The 22633-nt window shown below is 37.3% G+C and overlaps 1 protein-coding gene across 2 annotated transcripts in view; it reads left to right on the top strand.

The window, feature by feature from the left end:
* The first annotated feature begins 3817 nt into the window (after positions 1–3817).
* al (aristaless) overlaps positions 3818–22633 on the top strand; it is a 37330-nt gene continuing 18514 nt past the window's right edge. For both annotated transcript variants that reach the window (XM_065489209.1, XM_065489210.1), the window contains exon 1: positions 3818–3947. In XM_065489209.1, coding sequence (XP_065345281.1) covers positions 3854–3947 — 94 coding nt within the window. In that variant the 5' untranslated portion in view covers positions 3818–3853. The remainder of the gene's footprint in view (positions 3948–22633) is intronic.

The raw sequence follows: 22633 nt of genomic DNA, 5'->3' as shown, positions 1-22633 counted from the left end.
CCCGCCGTACTATTTCGAGAGGTTTTCACTACCCGTATAGAGCAGCGCCTTCGCACATGCCCGGGATGGAAAGGCTGTCAAGGCCCACCATGGGCCTTGGTGGCCAAGGTGGGCCGCTGAGGATGAAAAGTTTATCAGAGATTGTTTCTCTTTCGGGATAATATCACCATCTTTGCTTGAATAAAAAATGTTGCCAGTTTTTAGGAATTGAAAAAAACAATTTTTGTTTCTAAATTTCTATTGATTACGTGCTAGATAACATTATTATGAAACAAAAATAGTGAAAAGGAGTCAGAATATTCGTCCCTTTCGGTTTACCCTCTGCTTCAAAGATAAAAAAAATCATCACAAAGAGAATGATTTACTTTACTTGCAATTGTCCAGTAAATCACGCCCAATTCACTCTGGAATCATAAGGAGACAAAAAATAAAACAGTTGTTGTTAGATAAAAATAATTGTTTTCATGCAGAAAAACATTGGCATTTTATTTTGCTTCCAAGAGAAAATCAATGTCCAGCTATAGTATACTCTCTAGAGAAAAAAAATCATGTTTTCATATTTTGATTTTTCAACAAAACCACAGTAAATATAGAAAATTTTAAGTTTCCTTAATTTCAATTTGTTGGTTATTTAAAACAAAAATATTAGCCGGTTTGGATGGTTTGGCCTAATCCTTAAAAAAATGTAAGCACCCCATCATTTTAATCTGGTAGTAATATTTTTAGAACAGAACGCTGCCAAATTAAACAAAACCAAATATTTTAGAAGTTCAAAGTTTAAAATCAACTGAAACTATCAATTTTTTGTAGACAGACACAGATACTTCCAATTATTAGACCTTAAAAATTGTTCTTTCGTTGTGATATTAAAATTTCGAAACCTCTCTGAAAATTGTAATGTGATGATACAACGGTTTACTTGTTTAGTTTTGCAAATCTGGTAGTTATACCAGTATGTACATAAACAAAATAAGAATATCCAAAAAATTCAACGTACAATAACACCGTTCGAGGTGTTATTGGGACCCGAGTTTCAGCATTCGTGCTAGTGCAGTGCGCGCCCTTCCCGGTCCTCGGACAGGGATAAAAAAAGCAAAAAAAAATAATAATAAAAATAGAGAGGTCACTGAAAAGCCTTCTTGGCATTACTCTTCTAAGGCATATTACTTAAATGAAACAATTAGAGATTACACACATTCAAGGGATTCGTACATGTGAGAGGAGGGTGCAACCGCGCTTCCTCGGTCTGTGCGGACGTCGATCGAGGACTCAAGGGTCGTTACGATAATCCCCTCAAGCACAGAAAGGAGAATTTTGGTACAAATGAAACTTGTTTGCACATTAAACATGAATAAATAAATGCAAGATTTTGCAAAATGACACGGATTAGCACGGGGGTGGGATTAAAGGGAATTCTCACGGGTCCACTCGCCTGCGGGGCTTGCTGAGTCTTTAGTGGGCCACTTTTAAGATCAGCATATAATATATCTTTCTTCCAATTCACTGGGTCAGCGCTTTTGTTATTCTTAAGAATAACATTTTTTATGGATTAAAACCACGAGTTAATTTTAGCTTACAATATCCAAATTTACGTACTTTTGTTATTTCAATGTCCGATTATTTTCTGGAAAAATTTAATAAAGATTTTTCCGTAACTTGTCCAAGTTGAAATGCGCAAAATAATTTATTAATTTCAAAAACTTCGTTTCATTTACTACCAAATATAATTTTAACTCTGCACGTTTTATTTTTAAGCCTTTTGGTTTTTCACGGTCGGTCTTAATGGGTCATAATCATAAAACTTGTGGATATTGGCTCAGATATAATATGTATATCATTATGCCAATAGTAAAAAATGCTTGGTTAGACGTGTAAATTATGGCATCTGTCAAAAGTAAAATCTCATCCTTGCATGGATTCGTTAATTAGATGTTGTCAAGAGTTTTTTCTCTTTCCATATTCATTTTTCGAGTTCCACCTTGTTAAAAATTATAATTTATATAAAGTCAAATTCTTTATCAACATGTTACGAGGTAAGATTGAAACATTCGCACAGTCATAAAACTCCGACTAAATCGTACTAGCACCTGCTGTAAAAACAAAATTAGCATATTCAGCAGTTCATTCCGAGCTTTTCACGCCGTTGTCGAAACTGGCACGTCACTTAATGAAACTAAAATATTTGCCAATAAGATTTAGTTTAATGATCACGTCAGATAATCAACTCAACTCTCCGCGCATACCTGCGGTCGTCACACACGAATGTGGAGCGAGGAGAGTTGTGCATAATATCGTAAAATTAAAAAATTCAATAAGATAAGATCCTTGCACGGTACGCAAAAATCAATTTGCATTCCAACATTTCCTTCGACTGCACTAAAATAAATTGCATTTTTTATCGCTGGATTGTTGAATATTCATGTTAATGAGAGGATTCATTTTTGGAATTGCGTATATATCTGTGTTGAATTTCAGCTCTTTGAACATGTTTAACTTCCCAAAAGTGTCCCTTTTTTATTACAAAAAAATATAAGAGATAAAATATATAAGATCACTCTAAAATCTGTCTAGCTCTCCAAAACATTTCTTGTTTCCATTCCCATCAGTTGGCGCTTTTTGGAATTATCAGACGAATGTTTTCATAAATTAAAACGATTTAAGAGTCGAAGTCAAATATATACTGGTTTTAAAATGTTCGCAATATATTCAAAGTAATATTTAGCACAGGAGAAAAATATTTTTAAAAATTTCATTTCAGAACAGTACAATTTTATGTTATTTGCATTGATACCAGAGACTCTTGGTGAATTAATCTAGGAAAAATATTTATTTTAGAAAAAACAAAATCCATGAAACTTGTATAGTCTTGGGACAAAACGTTATTGTTGAGTATATATTAGAACTTATACAAGAAATAAAAAATAATATTTTATATTAGTTTAAATTTAAAACTGCTTGTTCACGTTTATTTGGGGTTTCCTTGAAAATGGCGTAATTGCAGATGAATGAAGCGAAGAACCTAAAAATGGTTGACCTCCCTTTGATATTCCTTGATTGTCTGATATATTTTCATTTGGTCGCCGGAATGCTAGCCAATTTTTACTTTAAAGTGGGAAAATTTTATCGAACGAACTATTAACTGTGCTTTGCTGAAGGATTATTATTATTCCTTGTATAACGCTGAAACATTCTGCTATACAGATAATTTTTCTAGCGCGTTGCAAGAGCACGCACAATTTCAATCCTATATTAAAATATTTTCTGGCGTGTCACAGCGATATAATATTAACATTAAAAGACTTTTCAATAGAGACAACCTTTCCTTGAACTATGAGTTTATTTAACTTAAAACAAGGCTGCTTTAGATGTTCGATTCAATTATACTTTCAAGCTTATAAATAATCATCACCAATTTAAACAGTAGGACTTAAAAAATATTCAAAAATAAATTTTTGACCGTACAAGTCCGCTATTTTGATCAATGAGTCTTTAAGCATGATCTACTTTTCACATCCCCTAAGGGTGCGGCGCTCACAGTTGTGTTCGCGGGACATCTGGTGCACAGGGCAGGCCCCAGGCCGGCAGGCGATTCTTAAGCAAATGATGCGCGATCTCTGCATGAGGGACCACAAATTCTCCAAGATTGGCAAAGCAAACACAGCATACAAACCCAGAGCACAATTAAATTTCTCGGCACGCCATAACGAGGTGCTAATTAGCGGGAGGCGGACCCCGGAGGCGTGTTCTCTGAGCACCAATGGGGCCGGCCGGGGCGGGGGCCGCGGTGGCGGCGGCGGCCCGGCCACCACGGATCCGTGCCAGTCGGCGTTTCGTGCTTCTGGGAAATGATCCAATGGACCTGAGCAGCAAGCCGACCTCGGAACAGCGGCCCGCCAAGGGCCTCTTCTCCATCAGCCGGCTTATCGTGCACGAGCCCCCTCTTGAAGGTAAAGAGCGCCATAATACCCTCTTTTCATCCCCATACCACCTGCCAACCCCTAGCACAGCTTGAGCTTCGTTTGAGCTTAAGATTTCAAACAGTTTGGGTAAAAACGCTGTTAGACATTTTTAAATGAAATTTTATTTTGTTTATATTTTTAAGATTACAACATTTTGTTCTATTTAAAAATGTATGTCTTAGATATATATTTTTTAATATGTAAAATAGGAAAATAGATCTCTAGATGGTTTGAGAAAAATTTATTTGTTAAAATACTGGTCGTCTAATGTAGCAAAAATATTTAGTATTTTTATTTATTTGAATTTTATTTTATTTATTTTTTATCGGTTCATCTTTTGAGATGGGCGAACAGCAACTCGCGAATACTTAATGTATTCTAATAACATCGCGAACGAATAACATGTGGCCGCACCCTATTTCCTATTATTCAACATATCTATCTTACAAATATTTGGTCTAGTCTTATACTCAATAAGTTCCTTTGCTGGTTAAATTGGAGTTTTAGTTAATTTTATCATATCGGTTAAGATTTTATAACAAGTATTTATAGCAAATATAATATTTTGAATTGATCTGTTTTTGCAATGGCATTTTTATTTATTTATTTTTTTATAAATTTCCAGCAAAATCTAACTGAGCAAAAAATAAATAAATGTATTAATTTGACTATCTTTTGTTTGGATGATGATGTCTAGCTTCCTAATTAAAAGACCTCACAGTGAGGCAATAACATGCGTGCATGAATGGCCCTTATTTTCTGTACTATATATGGGCCCATGTTATGTGTTCTTGATGATATTATGGGGCGCAAGTCTCCGTGAGTTTCTCGTTATCAGGAGGTCACTCATCTCAAAAGAGGTTAACCGATCATCTAAAAATAGATAAAATAGAAATAAAAATTCAAAAGGAAAATATTTTGATGAACAAGCAAATTAGCACATTTAGAAACACTGCTAACTAACTTGTAAAGCTGAGAAACGCATGCCACTATTTTTTCATCAAGAATAATTAAGCTGAAAATTTACATGCTGCTAAATTTGACGTACGTGATAACAAGCAAAATTATTCGTGCACGGTCTGACAAGCCGTTTTATTCCGTTTAAACCCCTTCATTCCACCAAACGCAAAAAAGCAGTATTTTAAGTGTTTGTTTCGCTAATTGTGCCGCGGCCGATGCACGTGGGCAGGAAATGAGTTACACTTCCGTCTGGTATCGTGACCAGCTAATTTGCGTGTTAGGGGGTTGGATGATGAGGAGCGCCGATTACGAGCGGCCGCAAGCAAGAGGTTTTCAGCAGGCATTCAAGTCTCCGCCGGCGCGACCCTGTTTATCAGATCCCAACCATTGACATTGTAATGTGCGTATTTTACTATCTCAGCGGCAATTTAAATTATGAGTATTCGTCAAAACGTCAAATTAGAGACGACAGGCATCGAATTCCGTTCAAAACAGTGCGTTTTTGTTAAATAAAACGCGACGGCTTGATGACAGCTCCAGATAAAATGCAAATCCATCCAGGTTTTTGTATTTCACATCGTATATATATATACTTTATAAAGTGGATTAGTTTGTTCCTCTTTAGATTTTGAGATTAATTTCATTATAGGCGGCGATAAAGTTATTATTGTTATTATACTACAAACAATGTGCGTAACCAGCCCTGAAATTGCATATATTATTACATTTAACAAACAATGTTTATTTCATTTCTCTGCTGCGACGCTTCGACTGCTCCGCAATATTGACTTTTTAATAGGTTTTTGAGAAAAAACGCGTCATACTGATTTTTTTTGCAATCCATTTTGCTCCTCATAAATAGATTTTAAATAAATTTTTCGAATGGTTTGACGTGAGTTTCTTTTCTTCCCTTTCTTCAATTTTTTTTTTTATTTTTATTTTACGAGGAAACGTGCGTGGCGATAAAAAGAAAATTAAATTTCGATAAGCGCGAGGTGGAGTGCAGGGAACACGACAAAGGGACACATCAGCCTTTTACGTAGGTTTTCTTATCGCCCTTTGCCAGCAGCACTGCACGCACAAAAAATATTATAACATACCAGCATGCAATTAGAACTATTTCGTTGACGTAGAAATCGGCTTCCGTACGCCTTGCCTTTTGTGGAAACGATTTGCGTCAGAAATCAAACAGTCCACGTAAAGGACAAATTTTTAAAAATTAAAAGAGCGGCAGCGGTGCTCGGAAAAGGAACTCGATGGTATAGGCGAAACGCGTATATTTTCTCCGCCGCCGCCGTTTTATCAGCACTGCATTCAAAATAATGGACTGTAAAGATAAGAGAGACAATAATTGCCGTGTAATTGATGACAGCCTGGCGGTGCGAGTAATGGCTGCGGGGAATGCATATCAAATTTATGCTGACCCTCTCACGGTTTACCTCGGCAGAAGGATACTCTTATAGAGCCGCAATAAAAGCATGAATTCTAAAACTGAATTTTCTGAGGTGATGGAAAAAAATTATTGCATGCAAAAATTTAAAGTATCCAGCATTTTAGCTTTCAATTTTAAAATATGGTATGGTCAAATCTAAATTTTATTAAAACGACTGAAAATGGTCAAAAGTCAGGGTATCATTCTTATTGAAAGGTTACCTTACTCTATCAAGGACAATGGAATTACTCTCTGAAAAAAGTAAATCTTTGATGTGTGTGTGTATATATATATATATATATATATATATATATATATATATATATATATATAATAATAATAATTACTTCAGAATATTTGTGTTGGTATCCAAAGTGGAGCCGTGAAAAATATGCGGAGGTTAAATCGGGTTGGTTTGTAACCAATTGTGGGATATACAGAATTGATATCCAAAGGGATTTTCTCTCATTTTCCTATTATGAACTGCTATAGAACAATCTGGCCCATAATTTCTGCGTATTTTTAGTCTCCAAGATTTTGCAGCACAAGGTAGCAAAATTGAGATTCGAGCATTTTGCTTTGTTTGCTGTACATGCCCATGATTTTTTATTATCTCTCTCCTTATCATCTATAATTTTTAAGTATTTTTAATTTTTCCCGGGCCCAAAATACACCTAGGATATAAGTTCCTTCTGCAAATAAATTTGAGTCAATCAGACTTTCAAAGATGAAAATTTTATGAACCAATATTTCACAAATTTTAAAACAAATTTTCTGTATCACATTTACTTAAAATACAAATTGAAATAGGTAAGTGAATCTTTTTGATAGGGAACAGAATTGCATTTTAAAACACTCTCACAGAAGATTGAATTTAAAAATAAACCAACCCTTTAGTTTTAAGACAAAGAAAGAAATACACACACAGGTTTAAAATCTTTAAATTTAATAGCCTCCTCATAGCTAATCTTTTTACAAGGTTTTTAACTGAGTTAATTTATATATTAATACTTACTTAAAAGATTTAAATTTCATCCCTCAAATGTTAATTAATGGTTTATTGAAATTTTAGCACTTTAAGTGAATTGATAAGTGCAATGTAAGATATTAGATTTTAAGAAAATTCTTTATTAGAATTTATCGTCTGACAAAATCGAGTGAAAAAGTGTGAAAAACCAAATGGCTATTAAAAATTGACCTAAATTAAGGGCACAGTTTGAATTTATCCATAAACCAAATTATATATCTCATTAGTAAATATGTGGAAAACAATTTCTAAGAAAGCCCAGTTTTCCTCGTGTGTGGCAAAAATATTTCCGCCTAAATGTCAGTATAGTGTGGCAATGAGGGAAACTAATATTCACGCCTTACAAGTAAAACGTACTAAAATTGTGTTTAGGAGTAAAACATTAGAGTGCAATTTCGCAGTGCCACGATGCTGAGGATGGCAGCGTGTGCGTCATTAAATTTCGAGTGCAATCAGTGGGAACGAGGAGCGCACATTTTATTATTTGATTTCTGGTGCGGTCTCGACTCGCGAGTGAGCAAAAACCACCGGCGTTGACAAAAAGTAAGCAAGAGCGTTCGTTCAGCGGACTCGAGCTTGCTGGAGGAAGAAAAGGCACGGTCCCGGGACATTATACATTGTTGCCGCTGTCGTCGTTTTTTAGTCCGTCACCCGCCGCAGCTCACGGCAATTATTGAAGCATTGAAAATTGCGCTGCCGCGATAAAAATCACCTGAAAATTATTGTACGAGCTGGGCAAACGCAATTAACTAATCAAATCTCTTCCTCGCAGCAAGAGACAGGAAGGGAGGTATTAGAGTAATTAGGGAGCTAAATTATTGCACCTAATTATTCTAAACATTTCGTTCACCCCATTAAAAGCAATTATCCCCTAAATTAAATCATTTGCCCGATCTTAATCACGCCGTGTTGCAGATTTTCCTGGCCAATTATACGGTTTTTTGGACGGATTAAGATTTGATTTATTTTTTGCGACTGTTGGATAAACAAGTTGTTTCCTCTCGTTCAAATACTTGTCAATCGCAAGTGCAGTGCAGAGTACTTAATATATTTCACGAGTGTTGGAAGTGCAGAAAGGGGAGGTTTGCTCATTGCTCAAAGAACTGACACGACGCGCAGGAAGTGTGACGAGTGACATCTTTATTAACCCGCCGCGTGCGTTTCGCTTTGCAAAATGCTTGATGCACTTGATTGTTAGTGACAGCTCATATCTAAGTAATTTAAATGTCACAAAATGGCAAATGATAAAAAGCTAAACATTGTTATTAAGAAACTGACACTTCTTTCCACTTCTGACGAAATTTTAAAAATATAAACTCTGAAACTGCGGAACCAGGAGAATTATTTGTGGACAGCAAAGACATTTAGAGAACTTCTACCATCCTTTTAATCCACATATACCTAAAATAATATAATGCATTCATCAAAAATAATTAAAAGTTAGGATGGAAAATGCCTCCTAATAACATAGTTATTTTGTTCTTCAGAAATATTGAGGACTGCACTTTAGCCGTATTTTGCACTCATGAGAAAAAGTGCTGGCATGCACTGATCAGTTGTAGTGAAATTTTTTGCAAGGTGGCAAACATTTCTAACGATCAAGAAATCAACGGACTTGTCCTCGTTGGTTAAAGTTGAGACATTTTCTTGTTCCCCGGGCACCCTAGAAGGTGGCAAGTGTCGATATCCGTTACGGAGTACGTAACCTAATTTATAATACGTCGAGAATAATAAAAAGTCTCACCTTTAAACATACGAGGACAAGTCAGTTTATTTCTTCATCGTCATAGATATGCTTCCCTCGTCCATTGAAAATTTCACAGTCATTACAATTTTTTTTTATTTTTGTGTTAGTTTATTTACCTCTTGATTTTTAATTAATTTCAATGCTATTATTTACTTCTTCTACAACCACTTTAATAGGTTTAAAAACAAACAGGTATTAAAAAAAAACAATAAAATCTCTAGTCCACGTTCAGTTATAGTGTACCCCTAAAAAAAGAGTCGGCGCTGACACTCTTGTGGCCACAATTGCGCAATTAAATTTTATATATCGACAGCAAGCGTTTTTATTTATGTATTTTTGAAAGCGCGCGTCTGTAACAAAAGAGCGAATCTCGCCGCGAGCATGGTGAGAGCATGGAATATATGTTGTCTGGCTCGTCCATAAAATTGAATAAACGAAACACAAGGATTCAGCTCATTATTTCAATTAATTCGAATTAAATCAGAGTCGCTTGGGAATTGTGCTTGGAGCAGGCGGTCCGATAAAACACACACGCTCTTCTGACTTCAGAGATGAGGCAAATATATATTTAATTAATTATCGGCCGGGCGCGCATTCATTTATTATGTTGTGTTTAGCTGAGCGAACATGCATGTTGCTCTGGCTGGCAGGCATCCGAAATGAAGAAGAAAAGATTATTCCATGTTTTATTGCGCGGCCTGCCAGATCATTAAGAGCAAACAATGGCTAATAGCCCCTTCGTTTTTCTCTCTACCCGTGGGCCGTGAAACAACAAATTAACTTCGTGCGCTATAAACTCGGCCCCTTTTTGTTCCTTTAAAATAATTATCACGCGCCGGGCCGATTGGCTGCTGCTGCTGCTGGACGCACACCTGACATTGATCGTAAATTTCGACAGCCATCCGCCCCGGAAAATAATGCAAAACCCTGGCCGATGGTCGGCGGGTCACTCTGCCTGTCTTTATGGCTTAATTGGAAATTATGAAAGTAGCGTGGCGCATCTGCTCTCTCGCGTCGTCAGTCGTAATTGCCAGAACATTTGTTTCTGCTGATTGTGTTGTCTGCTTTTCAGCTATAGGGATATGTGATAAATTTATGTTCTCACGCAACAGTTTTCAATTAGACTGGACAACGTAGAAATAGAGAAATTAGCCAATTCAAATAAATCATTCGCACTTAATTGATGGCCTTCTTGAGAGGGAAAAATTAAACGGAAATTTGATATATTATGTTTTGCATAACTACACTATCAATAACGGAACAATACTTGTTACTGAATTAATTGTATTAACGAGTACGCAAGTTATGCATTCAAATAAAAACTTTGACAAATATTGTTTTTCACAACAAACTGAACCGACTGTTTTTCCCTCTTTTTTCATCTAATATTTTTTGTTCATTTTTTTTATGTGAGCATTAAACATTATGAACCAAAATTATATCTAAATCAGATTCAGATATCATGAGGAGCACGAAGCACGTTTGCAAAATTCTACTTGTGGCGCCTAAAATAAACTATATAGAGGCATCACTGTTGCAACTATACATTTTAAATCTTACCTCTATATACATTTAAAAAAGTTTAAAATATGTGAAAAGGAAAAAAACTGTTTTTAAAGTGGTCAATAATCTTTCACTTCTCGAGTTTTGAGACAATTCCTAACCCGAAGCGAGAGGATGAGAGGAGAGCACACGTGGCATTGAGACAAAGCAATTTGTCAGCGGCACGATTTTATGCAAATGACTCTATCGCGCGTTGCGCGAGAGAGAGCTAGAGCATCGTCGGAGTTTCTATCCTTCTTGGTGTTTCACGTGCCAGACGCAATTACACTGGATCTTTTGCTGGAAACTATCGCTCGCGCGACGACAAATTGGAATCATTTGCAAGCTGACGCTCTCGAGCTGATTAATTATCCCCGCCGCGTGGAGAAAGACAGAGAGACGTCCAACAACGCGCAGCTCTGACAGTACGCTTTGCCAAATATGCACATATGTATGTGTGTTCTTCCCACTCGGCGTGCTCGGCTGTTTCCTTGAAATTCATGGTTTCGCCGAGAAAATCTTCAGTTCTTTCTGCATTCGCTTTTGACCTTGGAGGGAAAGCTGACCATAATAACTTAAAATTATTTTAATAGAGTTTCCAATCTAATGTGAATTATTTCTTTCTGCGCATAAACAAAGGTAAAAATCGTATTAAAATATAAGAGCAATCAAAATGCATATGGTAAATACCGTTTGCAGAATAATTGGCTAGCCCCGAGGCCATGCAAATCGTGGCGGAAACAGTAATATAATTCAATATAATATACATATTATGAATTATGCGCGCGCCACATCCAAGCATTTCTAAACGCCGCACTCAACATTGTCGACAGGCAAATTGCGAAACAATAAGAAAGAATACGGCAATAGAATTTTATGATGCAGGCGTTTATTCTCTTCTCACTCCCCTTCAAAGCCGGTGAAAACGGGCTGAGCAACAAATTGAAGGATATATAAAATGTATAAAGGCCACACTTGGAGCACCTGTTGATTTTTACTTTTATTGGACTGTTTCATGCGTGCACGTGGAATTCGACAAAATTCGTTGTAACGAAATAGAGAAAGGGGAAGGATTGTTACTAGCTCAAGTGATTCAAATATTAAATAATGATTAATACTTTCAACAATTTTACTAAATATTTGTGTTAAGAATATGCGAACAGTACACATACACTAAATGAAACTGACACACCGTGCGGCTTGAGATGAAATTTGACATTGACAGTGAGTGAGTACAGGCAACAACTAGCATAATAACAGTTTCTGTCAGTCATATTTTCTTTCCTTTGAATATTTTTGTGTTACATATATATCAATTTGAATGTGTGATTTGACTCAATGTGAAGAGGAATCAAAATCTACCATTAAAATGGTACGCTTTAAATTTTCAATGAAATAGGCTAGATCTAAATTTTACTTGAACTTGCTCTCCTGTTCTGTAGTATTATTATGCTGTGTAGTGTGGAGAGCTATCAGAGTCATGGTAAATTTTGCAAGAGTTTATTCGTTTTATTTTAGCTAAAACTAGAAATTCCCTATAATTTTCCGTAAATGTGATTTACTTTATTTTAAATTTTATGATGATTTACTTTGTAGAAATAAAACAAATTGAGTGTTGGATTCATAATATCACATTTTGAACTTTATTTGGATTCTGTAATTGTCTCAACTGAATCGATCGCTTCGTGAATAAGCCAACTGTATCAATCCCCATTAATTTATATAATTCAATTTTTATACTTAACTGAAAGAAAAATATATCGACAGCAAATTACGATAGGAAACACACAGAGCACAATTTTAGAAACATAAACTTACATTGTTGCAAACAACACATAAAGGAAAATTGTTGGCTTGAGCGGAAAAAGGGAGAGAAGAAGGCGCACTAATAAAATTACAAGACGCAATCGTATCTGGTGGCGGACGGAAACGGTGAAAAAAGCATAATGACCCTGCAGGCTGGTCGGAGCTGGGGAGGAGAAACAAAACACCGACTTGCGGTGATAATTTATTAAATTATTGCTATTATTCCAATTTATCTGGAGCCGGCCGCGAATGTAAACTACACCGGCGCGCGGCTAATAACAACGACGCGGCATGTCGATTTGCGGTTTCATCTCTCGAAGAGAAAAAGAAAGACACAGACGCACACACTGTGCACAAGTATAATGAAGGGTCGCGTCCTCGGGGCTTTATTGCCCGAATAAACACGCGCAGCATCGAGAGAGCCAGAACCAAATTGCTGCGTTTGCTGCAGCAAAACCATGCCTGCCTGCCTGCACACTTTGGGCTAATCGACGAGCAGCACGGAAATAACGCGAAAGGAAAGGAACACAAAGATAGAAAGAGACACGAAATTGCTGCGTTGCGCGGCTAAAAACACACCCACGACGCCTCCAGATATCCGCATCGCAGCCGCATCCTCTCTCTAAAATACCAGGAATTAGATGAGTGTTGCTCTTGTTTCCAATCCAAGCAGAATGAATGAATGGATCTCGCGTTTTTTCTCAAAAGGTTCTCACACGAAACAAATTTTGATACAAACTGATTGTTCTCACAGAGATTTTTCAAGGCTGTCAAAACGCAATTTGAAAAGGTTGAATTCAGACTAAAGCCATTTTTTCTTGTAGTTAGTTAATTTTGATGGCGTTTTCTTAAAACTGAAACAGAATTTGCTTGAAAAGCCATTCATTCTAGCTGACTGATAACTTGTATTATTATTTTAACACGTATAATACCACTACTCGAGATATAGCTGCTCGAGTTCAGGTAATGAATTACACTCAATCTGTTGGTTTAACAGATGATAGTGAATGCACTCAATAAGGTTGAATTGCATTACAGTGTGTCCGGTTAAAATTAAATTTGGGAAAACTCTTGTTATTGATATTGAAAAAATAGCTGCTATGGCTGCTATTTTAATTGAACTAAATTTAAATATTTGATAGAATGCATGATAATAAAATTCAAAAAGGAATAAAAACTAGACCGATAACCTAAATTGTAAGATGTTAAATAGAACAGCAAGATTCCAAAAAAGAATAAATCAATGAGATGTTTGCCCAACTGAATAACCATCAACTTCATAATGTAACTATTTTTAGTGTGCTAATTGGGCCAAACGCAGCTTTTATTTATTATATTTATTGGAAATGCTCCAAGCTGGAAAACGATGAGAAACTCTCTTTTGCTTCCGTTTGTCTCTGGTTTCGACTGCAATGTTTACACGCATGCACACAAGCCGCGCGTCGTTTTATTGTTTTCCGCCGTTCCACGAAATTGGAAGACTCTATACATCAGCCCAATTACCACGACTCGTTGGCATCAATTAAAAAACTGGCGTTGTATACGCCTTTTCGAGTCTCGTTGGCTGCTCCAACAAACGTCCGCGCGTTGCCATTTACTTTTTCCACGCAGATAAGCTTGATGAAAAGTGCAATTAAAGATGTCACCGTGCGTGCTCTATAATCATCAAATTATTATAACGTTACAATAAATTGAAAATTGGCTTGATAACAGATGTGAGATGCTTTTTTTGTGGATTTTTTCCCTAAAATGTCAGGAAAGTTTAAATCTTACACGAGCTATATGCATATATGTTTTGATGAAGCGTATCGAATATGAATTTTAAAATGAATAGGAAAAATCATGTCAAAACACGTTATAGGAGATGAACAGGGTCCCTTGTTTTCACGTTTTTTCACAAAATATGTCAAAAACGATTTCAAATTTTGTAATCATGATACGATGTGTTGATTTTTGGAAAATATCATAAACCAGAAACATCCTGTTACCTGTGTTCATGTGTTTGAAATGGTTAGAAAGGGTTTCATAAAATTCCGCCATCATTATTATTGCAGAGCGGAATTTGCCATCGACACAAAATATTTACTTAAACCGAAATTTGAACCACACAAGCTCAATGATTTTTGAGACTATGGAGTACGAAAAAAATAAACAAATAAATAAATTTTTTCATTGAGCTAATCAGAAAAAGTTAATTAAAATTCCGCAGATTAGCATATTTACATTTGAGGAAACCATTTTACCTGGTGTTTTGCATAAGAAAGCCATACATTAAGGCACACAAGCTAATGTAAATTGCGTGCGATGAAATGTGGGCAGTCATGCCAGAGCACAAAAAGACAAAAACAAGCTGCCGCCGTCGAAATGGAATCATTAATCACACGCGAGAGCTGCAACATTTATCACAGTTCAATTAGAGCTCAAATTCTCTTCTGCTGCTGCTGCTCTTTCTTGGGTTTCTCGAGACCTGCACGCATAAATAGATTCTCAATCAGCGAGCGCGGCCCCTGATTATAATTATACACAGGCTGCCCGCGAGCACATTTTCAGCTCTTAAGCACTTAATCTGCTCTTCAAGCAGTAATTTACGAGCTATTGAATTTTCTCTTTAAAGTAAAATACATTCTTGTTGCAGGAGAAAAACCACTGGGATGGAAAATGTCATATTATTATTATTATTTAAATGCATCATATATATATATATATATATATATATATATATATATGCGTGTCACTTGTTTGGGTATTTGCTATAATAGTGCCTTAATTTTATTATTTCGATTTTGTAACATTTTGACTGTCATCCCAATATTATAGCTGGTATATATACTATTATTAAAATTTAACAAAGCTGGTGGAGTTGTGCCAAGCTTTTTACTGTACAGTTTTGAAAATTCAGGAGTGATTTTCAGAGTATCAAAACATCATATCTAAAATTTGTCACCCAAATACACTTCATTCCACTAGTACACATCATATACCTTAATTATTTCATGTCTTTTTCCTTCGAGTCTTTAAAAAAATTAGACAGGAGCATCTTGGACAATTTCTGTTATTTATTTTAGTCCAAAGAGTGTTTCGCCATTAAAAACGTTTACTTCTCTGCGCGTTATTGCTGCTGTCTTCGTTATTATCAAGAAATTTTAGAAAAAGGCAGCTTTACTTAAAAAATCCATCAATTTACTGATTTTTGCGTGACCCAAAATCTGCTTGTAGCAAGTCATAAATTGTTTGGAAGCAGTCGATGAGAAGCCTCGATAACAGATTTTCTCACTCCAGATGAATACCATTTACTGGAGGTGAGCAAAGTGTTAGAAGTGACTAGCCGTTTCCATTTTGAGCCCGAAACACAATGAAAGCGATAATGGGTGTCCTGTTTAGAGACATTAGACGCAAACGAGTGCCGCACGGGCAAGTAATTTCAAACAGTGGAGCGAGGATTTCCAATTAGGAGTCGCACAATGGGCCGTAATTGTTTTTCATGCGGCAGCAGCACAGAGCAAAAAGCGACGAAAAGCGATTAAACCCTTGGAGCAGAGAGATGATTCGCCGCTTTTCTCATAATTCAGCAGTCTGGTCGAAATTAGATTTGTTGTTCTCGTCCATTGTGCGTTTTTTGCCCTTAGGCAGCGAATTTGCGTGTAAACTATCGATTGCGGGAAAAAGGAGCTGGTGGAATTTGAGCAGCAATTAGCCACGGCGGAGGCAAAGGGTTTCTCGCCACACCGGATAATTCGATTTCAGGCGTGTTTCTCGACAATACGACGGCCATTGTTGCCGCTGAAAGCACTCATTTCACGCGCTATTGTTGACGCGGTGACTCGGCATGATCGGCAGCCAAATGGAACGTAAAAAGGTCTTTTATACTCCACTTGATACGCCATTATCGGCGCACAATACAGAAATTAAATTGTAATATCACAACGGCAGCTCTCAACGGCAGCGGCGGCGGCGGCAAAAGCAATTTCAAACAACCGCCTCGGAGAATTATTTTTAATAATTATCGTCAGCTGATTACAATGATTTTCCTGCTGTTGTTGTTTTCGCTGCTGCAGCAACCGACGTGTTTCTTAATTTTTCTTTGTACAACAACAGACACTCGCTTGTGGAAGCTGCTGACACGGCTCGATTTTTCCACCTGATAAACCATTCTCACAAGCAGCCGCTCGGCAAATGAGATTAGCAGACCGCACTCGCCCACAGACTGACTTTTTATTTTCACTCTCGACAAGATCAATTTCCTGGCAATTCAATTTCAACATTCATATAAATCAATCAGTTTCATTTGTCACGCAAATATCCTTCCACCAGGTTAATTTTACTGAAGAGATGCTCCGGAAAATGCTAAGTTAGAACAGGGCCAGAGATGACATTATATTAAAAAGAGTTTGTAATTTGGACGAAGGTATTTTTCTCTTTCATATTCTAAAACATTCCAAGCCATTTTATCAATTAAATTTGATAATTCCATGCATATTTAGCATCCTGTATATACGCCCCAGATAAAAATGATTTTCATGTGAATATTTTATTAGACACCAATACTGAGTACAACACGTGAAATTTGTCCTTTTACAAAATTTATAGAGATCGGCAAATCTTTTTATATTTAGCAGCTTGCAAATCTGCCCCTATCAATTACCTACCCTATTCTATTCAAATACCGCGAGAAAGTGCGTGAACAAATATATCATGGAATAATGAAATAATACTATTTTTACAATTGAGTAAATCAATATATTCTTCATCACAAAATTGGCATTTTCAATCGATTCTCGCTACTTGCTGGTTTGCACCTTTCCAACATGCGTGATTTGGCATCACGGGACGAATGTCTTAGCGTTTAAAAAAGTCGTCGGTGCGGATGCAAGTGGCCCTTCAGTGGGCTGGGTCCCTGTGCGGCCTGGTGCGCCCATGTTATCCGCCGTTCGCGGTGTTATTTGGGACTCGGGTTTCAGCATTCGTGCTATTACACGCCCTTCCCGGTCCTCGGACAGGAATAAAAAGCAAAATATATCTAGATGGAACGTTTGTTTGTCTTTACACATAAGGAAATGATAACCAATGGAAGGAGTGTCAAGTAAAAACATAACGATCTCTACAATGAGGAAGCCACCAGTTCTCAGTTGTCATTGCTGGTGTGCTGTAAAAATTGGGGTGGATATTTTGTTTTGTATACATCAAGAGAGTTTAAAATGCTTTATAAATTTTGTACTAATTTTATTTTAATTGGTTTTCAAACTCGGCCTTATGGACATGCGAACGTGCTCATTAGAAGCGAGAAACGCTGTGTACATTTTCTGTGACGACAAAATACCTCTGGTTTCATGCAAATCACGACCCAATTACTGAGCCAATTCAGGGAAAAGTAAGCTCCACTAATTGGAAAAGCGGAAATGGCTTGTGGGAAAATTTTGCCGCCGCGTATACGTGGGAACTATACCATGTTGCTGCGCAGCGCTGTCGCTTGATTTTATTATGACTATATAGGCATATGTCTCATTGGCGTGTCGATGGCCGTGCAAATACTCACATTTGTCGACGAGCAGTTTCCATAAATTTTGCACGAGCGTCACAAACACATTTTGCAACAACACATTACGCTGATAACATTTCCAAGCACAGCAGTACAATTAATTGAAAAATCTAAGTTTGGGCACGATAGTTTCTCTCCAAATTTAATGACAAAATCAAATTTTTCATTTCCTCTGTTTCAATAGTTTGCTGTTTGAATTTTGTACTTTCCTATCACAATTTAAAGCTCGAGAAATTAATTTCCATTAGTGCTGCGTTCTTATCTATTGAACAATTAATTTGATAAATGCTCCACCGTTTTCTTTTTTAAATTTGATAAGGAAGTGAATGTCCCCCACGATGGTTAACCATGAACCTAAAACCAACCTTATTTTTCCATAACCGACGTTTTTTTATCTTCGGCCATATACTTTGCTGTTTTAAACAAACAGTTCCATTAAATGACTGTTCGTCATTTTTACCATTGCATGATCTCGTTTAATTTTGTTAATCTTTATAAATCCTGTTAAACTAATCGAGTCCACAAATCGAAAAAAATGAGAGCTTAAGAGTATTTGTATTCCATGTATAAAGCAAATTTATGATTATGAAATACTATTTGCAAGAATTACTATTCCTTACTTTGTCCGATTTTCTCATAAGAAAATATGACATGGCAAAAATTATCCTATTCTCCTCTCGGGTGCCAGTATAATTTGTCCTAACACACATTGTCTTATAACGGAAAATGTCCTAAAATATACTGTCCTATAAGAAAATTTGAAATAATATCCTAACAAATATGTTCTAAGCCATGGCAAAATAATAATAATATACTGAAAAAAATGGGCAGTGCCATAAGGGCACAGACCGACAGTACTCAATCTTGCTCTGACCCAAAAAATCCTACACTGTAACTAAATAATCTCAATTTGACAAGGATAAAGCATGTCAAATTGACATTTACCGCTTGACATGCTTAAAGCTTGTCAGCGACATTGTGCTTTAGACTAGCTTAAGACTTGTCAACGACAGTTCTTGACTAGCTTAAGGCTTGTCAAAGCATCATGTCGCTGACATGCCTTAAGCATGTCAAGCGGTAAATGTCAATTTGACATGCTTTATCCTTGTCAAAAATGGTCGCTGACCAGCCTTAGGCTTGTCAAAGACGGTCGCTGACATGCTTTAAGCATGTCAAGCGGTAAATGTCAATTTGACATGCTTTATCCTTGTCAAAGATGGTCGCTGACCAGCCTTAGGCTTGTCAATTTGACACGCTTTATCCTTGTCACTGCTACGCTGGCCGCCGCACGCTGGCCGCCGTACGCTGGCCGCCGCACGCTGGCCGCCGCACGCTGGCCGCCGCACGCTGGCCGCCGCACGCTGGCCGCTGTGACCTACGCTTCCATAGCGCCCGCATTAACCCTATTTAAAATGGGTAAATTAGACTCTAGGAAAAAGCTTGTCAAATTGACAAGCTTTATCCTAGTCACTGCATGCTTGCTAGCCGCCCCGCCGCCGCCGCACGCTGGCCGCTGGCCGCCGCGACATACATACTGGCCTGCCAACCCGCCGCCGCTGCACGCTGGCCGCTGCCAATGCGGCCGCCTTCCCTGTACTTAAATTGTCAATTTGACAAGGAACAAACTTGTCAATTTGACAAGGAACAAACTTGTCAAATTGAGAAGCGTCATTTGCCGGCCTGCTGCCCCACCGCTCCCGGTACTGGCCGCCGCACGCTGGCCGCCACTGCTGCGGCCACCCCAATGCTCGCAGCCCCCGACCCAGTGCTGGCCGCCAACGCTGGCCCACCGCCCCCGCTAGTGGCCGACACCGCTGCGGCCGCCCCGCCACCCATCGCCCATGGTGCATGCTGGCCGCCACATTACAATATTACATTTATTTGCATTATATCGAATTACAAAATAAATCATATTTATGAAACATTGACGTCCTACCTCTTATATCTTAATCAAGCATCGCGCGGCTTTCACAACGAGCACCGCACATTCTCGCGCAGCCAAATTCTTCATGGTTTTCCGCTGTCGACCGTTGGGCTTCTCTTTCATCTGAGATTTGAAGTTCACGCGAGGTTGCCGTTTTCCTCACTTTGTCCCTTCCAATGTTACGCCTACTATATCGATACTAGCGCCACTGATGCTTTTGCCTCCTTTTCATCCTATGCTTTTCTAAATTGGATTGCTAGCCCGCTAACCCTATAGTGCCACAAGTTGAGTCATGTGTAGTTACAGAGTTGATTTCCTTTCCCCAATTTCTTCATTAGTTCTGAGCAATCCAATCAATTAAATTAATCATTTTTAATTAAAGAAAAGCTTTAGAAGCAGGATAGAACATGTCATTTTGACAAGTTTAAACCGCGTCATATCATTGACAAGTTTTATACATGTCATTTTGAGCAGGAAATTTTGACATGGATAAAACGTGTCGTTGAAACAAGTCTTAACCATGTCATCGCGTTTTGACAAGTTTTAAACTTGTCATTTTGAGTAGGATAATTTGACATGGATAAAACCTCTCGTTGCAACACGTTTCAAACATGTCATCGTGTTTTTGACAAGTTTTAACCTTGTCAATTTGACCAGGAAATTTTGACATGGTTAAAACCTCTCATCGCAACACTGTTTAAACATGTCAACGACCTTTGACAAGTTTTATGCATGTCATTTTGAGCAAGAAATCTTGACATGGATAAAACCTCTCATTGCAACACGTTTTAAACTTATCATCACGTTTTTGACACGTTTTAACCATGTCAATTTGATCAGGAAACTTTGACATGGTTAAAACCTCTCATCGCAACACGTTTTAAACATGTCACAGAACTTTGACTAGTTTTATCCTTGTCATGACAAGGGTAAAACTTGTCATCAGGTCGTTGACTAGTTTAATCCTTGTCGTGACAAGGATAAACCTTGTCAAATGTCGTTGACATGCTTTATCCATGTCAAATTGAGATTATTTAGTTACAGTGTAACGGAAAATGTCCTATAATGCCTTTATTTTGAACACTTTTTTACACTCCATATATTGCTATTTTTGTGATTTATATTTTAAATTTTTCCTCGAGATCTTTTTATTGTTACACACTTTAATGCGAGAAAATTCCTAAAATTCAAAGAAACCTAGGCAATAAGGTCAACAACAACTACAACTATACATAATTTAAAACTGATGCTTGTGTCGGATTTCAGCAAAAATTCTGTAAACCTTACTTTAATTTTATGCATTCCAATATCCAATTTAGTTCATGTTTAAATATCAAAGGGCTTTATTTGTGATGTTTAGGACATTTTCCGATTTTTTTTTATTTAGGATCTTATTCATTTTAGGACATTTTTTTTGGGGGGGGGACCTGTAGGGACGTTGTTTTCAGGACATGTTCGTTAGGACATTTTGCAATTTTTCGTTCAGACATCTCAACAATATCATGTTTTATATATATCGTTGTTTACACTCTCACATTCAGTAGGAACATTACAAAAATCTGTCAAATCTTACTTCAATTCAATGCAGTTCAATCTATTGATTTGTGTGATTTCGAGATTTATTAATCTAAGAATGCTTTAAATTTTTTGCTCTATCTCCCATAAACTTTAAAAATGTATCAATAAAATCTTTGCGAAGCGAAAATGTTCTATTGTCAAAATATTTAGATCTTTTTTCATTAAATAATTGTCAAATGCAACAGTTAAAAGATAACGAACATGACGAATAATTTTATCTTGTGGCAATCCTCCGTAATTAAGACTTTAATTTTGGCACTTGAGAAAACTGTGTGAGTTTAGCATAATGATACTAATATTGCATGACTGCAAATTACATAAACAATAGGCAAAAATTACACTCTCATTACCGCAGCTGAGACACGCAGAGCTTATCACGGCTTAACACGTAGTTAGCTCTCTGCTCAAGTCGATTAATTGTCATCATTTCCAGCACGCGCAAAATGAAACCTTATAATAATTAAGTGTAACGAGAGGCAATTGAGAAATAGCAGCCGAATTCCAGGAGTTGAACTTTACGCCGCGCATGCATCAGATGGAAACCAAACGGTGTGGAAACCAAAAGATGTGTGGCAAAGTGCAGAAAATGAAAAGAGACTCGCGCGGCTGGTTAATAAGCTCTCGCGAGAGGAGCATAACGATCTCTTGGGGCTTGTGCGCGAAAAAGAGACACACACATAATTGTGACCGAGTGCGCGAGAGCAGCCAGGCAATAAAATGCTTACGCGAGAACAATAATAAAATACTAATTCGCCGCGGCGCGGAGTGGCAGTGGCGTTGTTGCCGTCTTCATCGCGCGCGGAATTCGCGTCTTAAATGCCCAACTTCAATTGCAAATTCTGTGAAGAACTCGTGGTGCGTCTAAATAACTTAATTATTTTAATGAGGCTCGTTAATGGCCGCGAAATGCAATTAAAAATTCCTCCGTCTCGTCAGCCTAATGCTGCTGCTGTGCATGCGTGTACGTGTGTTTGATCATGGTCAAAAACACTTTGGGAAATTGTAAATAAAAAAGCAGGATAATTGACGACGCTGGGCAAAATTCTTTCTTTAAACATTCGCAGAATCTGAAGATGTTTGGCGCGAGATTAGAATGCCTTAATTTTCTCCTTGTCTCACCAA

Source organism: Cloeon dipterum, chromosome 4 (genome assembly GCF_949628265.1).
Source record: "Cloeon dipterum chromosome 4, ieCloDipt1.1, whole genome shotgun sequence".
Lineage (NCBI taxonomy): Eukaryota > Metazoa > Arthropoda > Insecta > Ephemeroptera > Baetidae > Cloeon > Cloeon dipterum.
The sequence above is the reverse complement of the archived record's forward strand: the minus strand, read 5'-3'. Positions and strand labels throughout refer to the sequence as shown.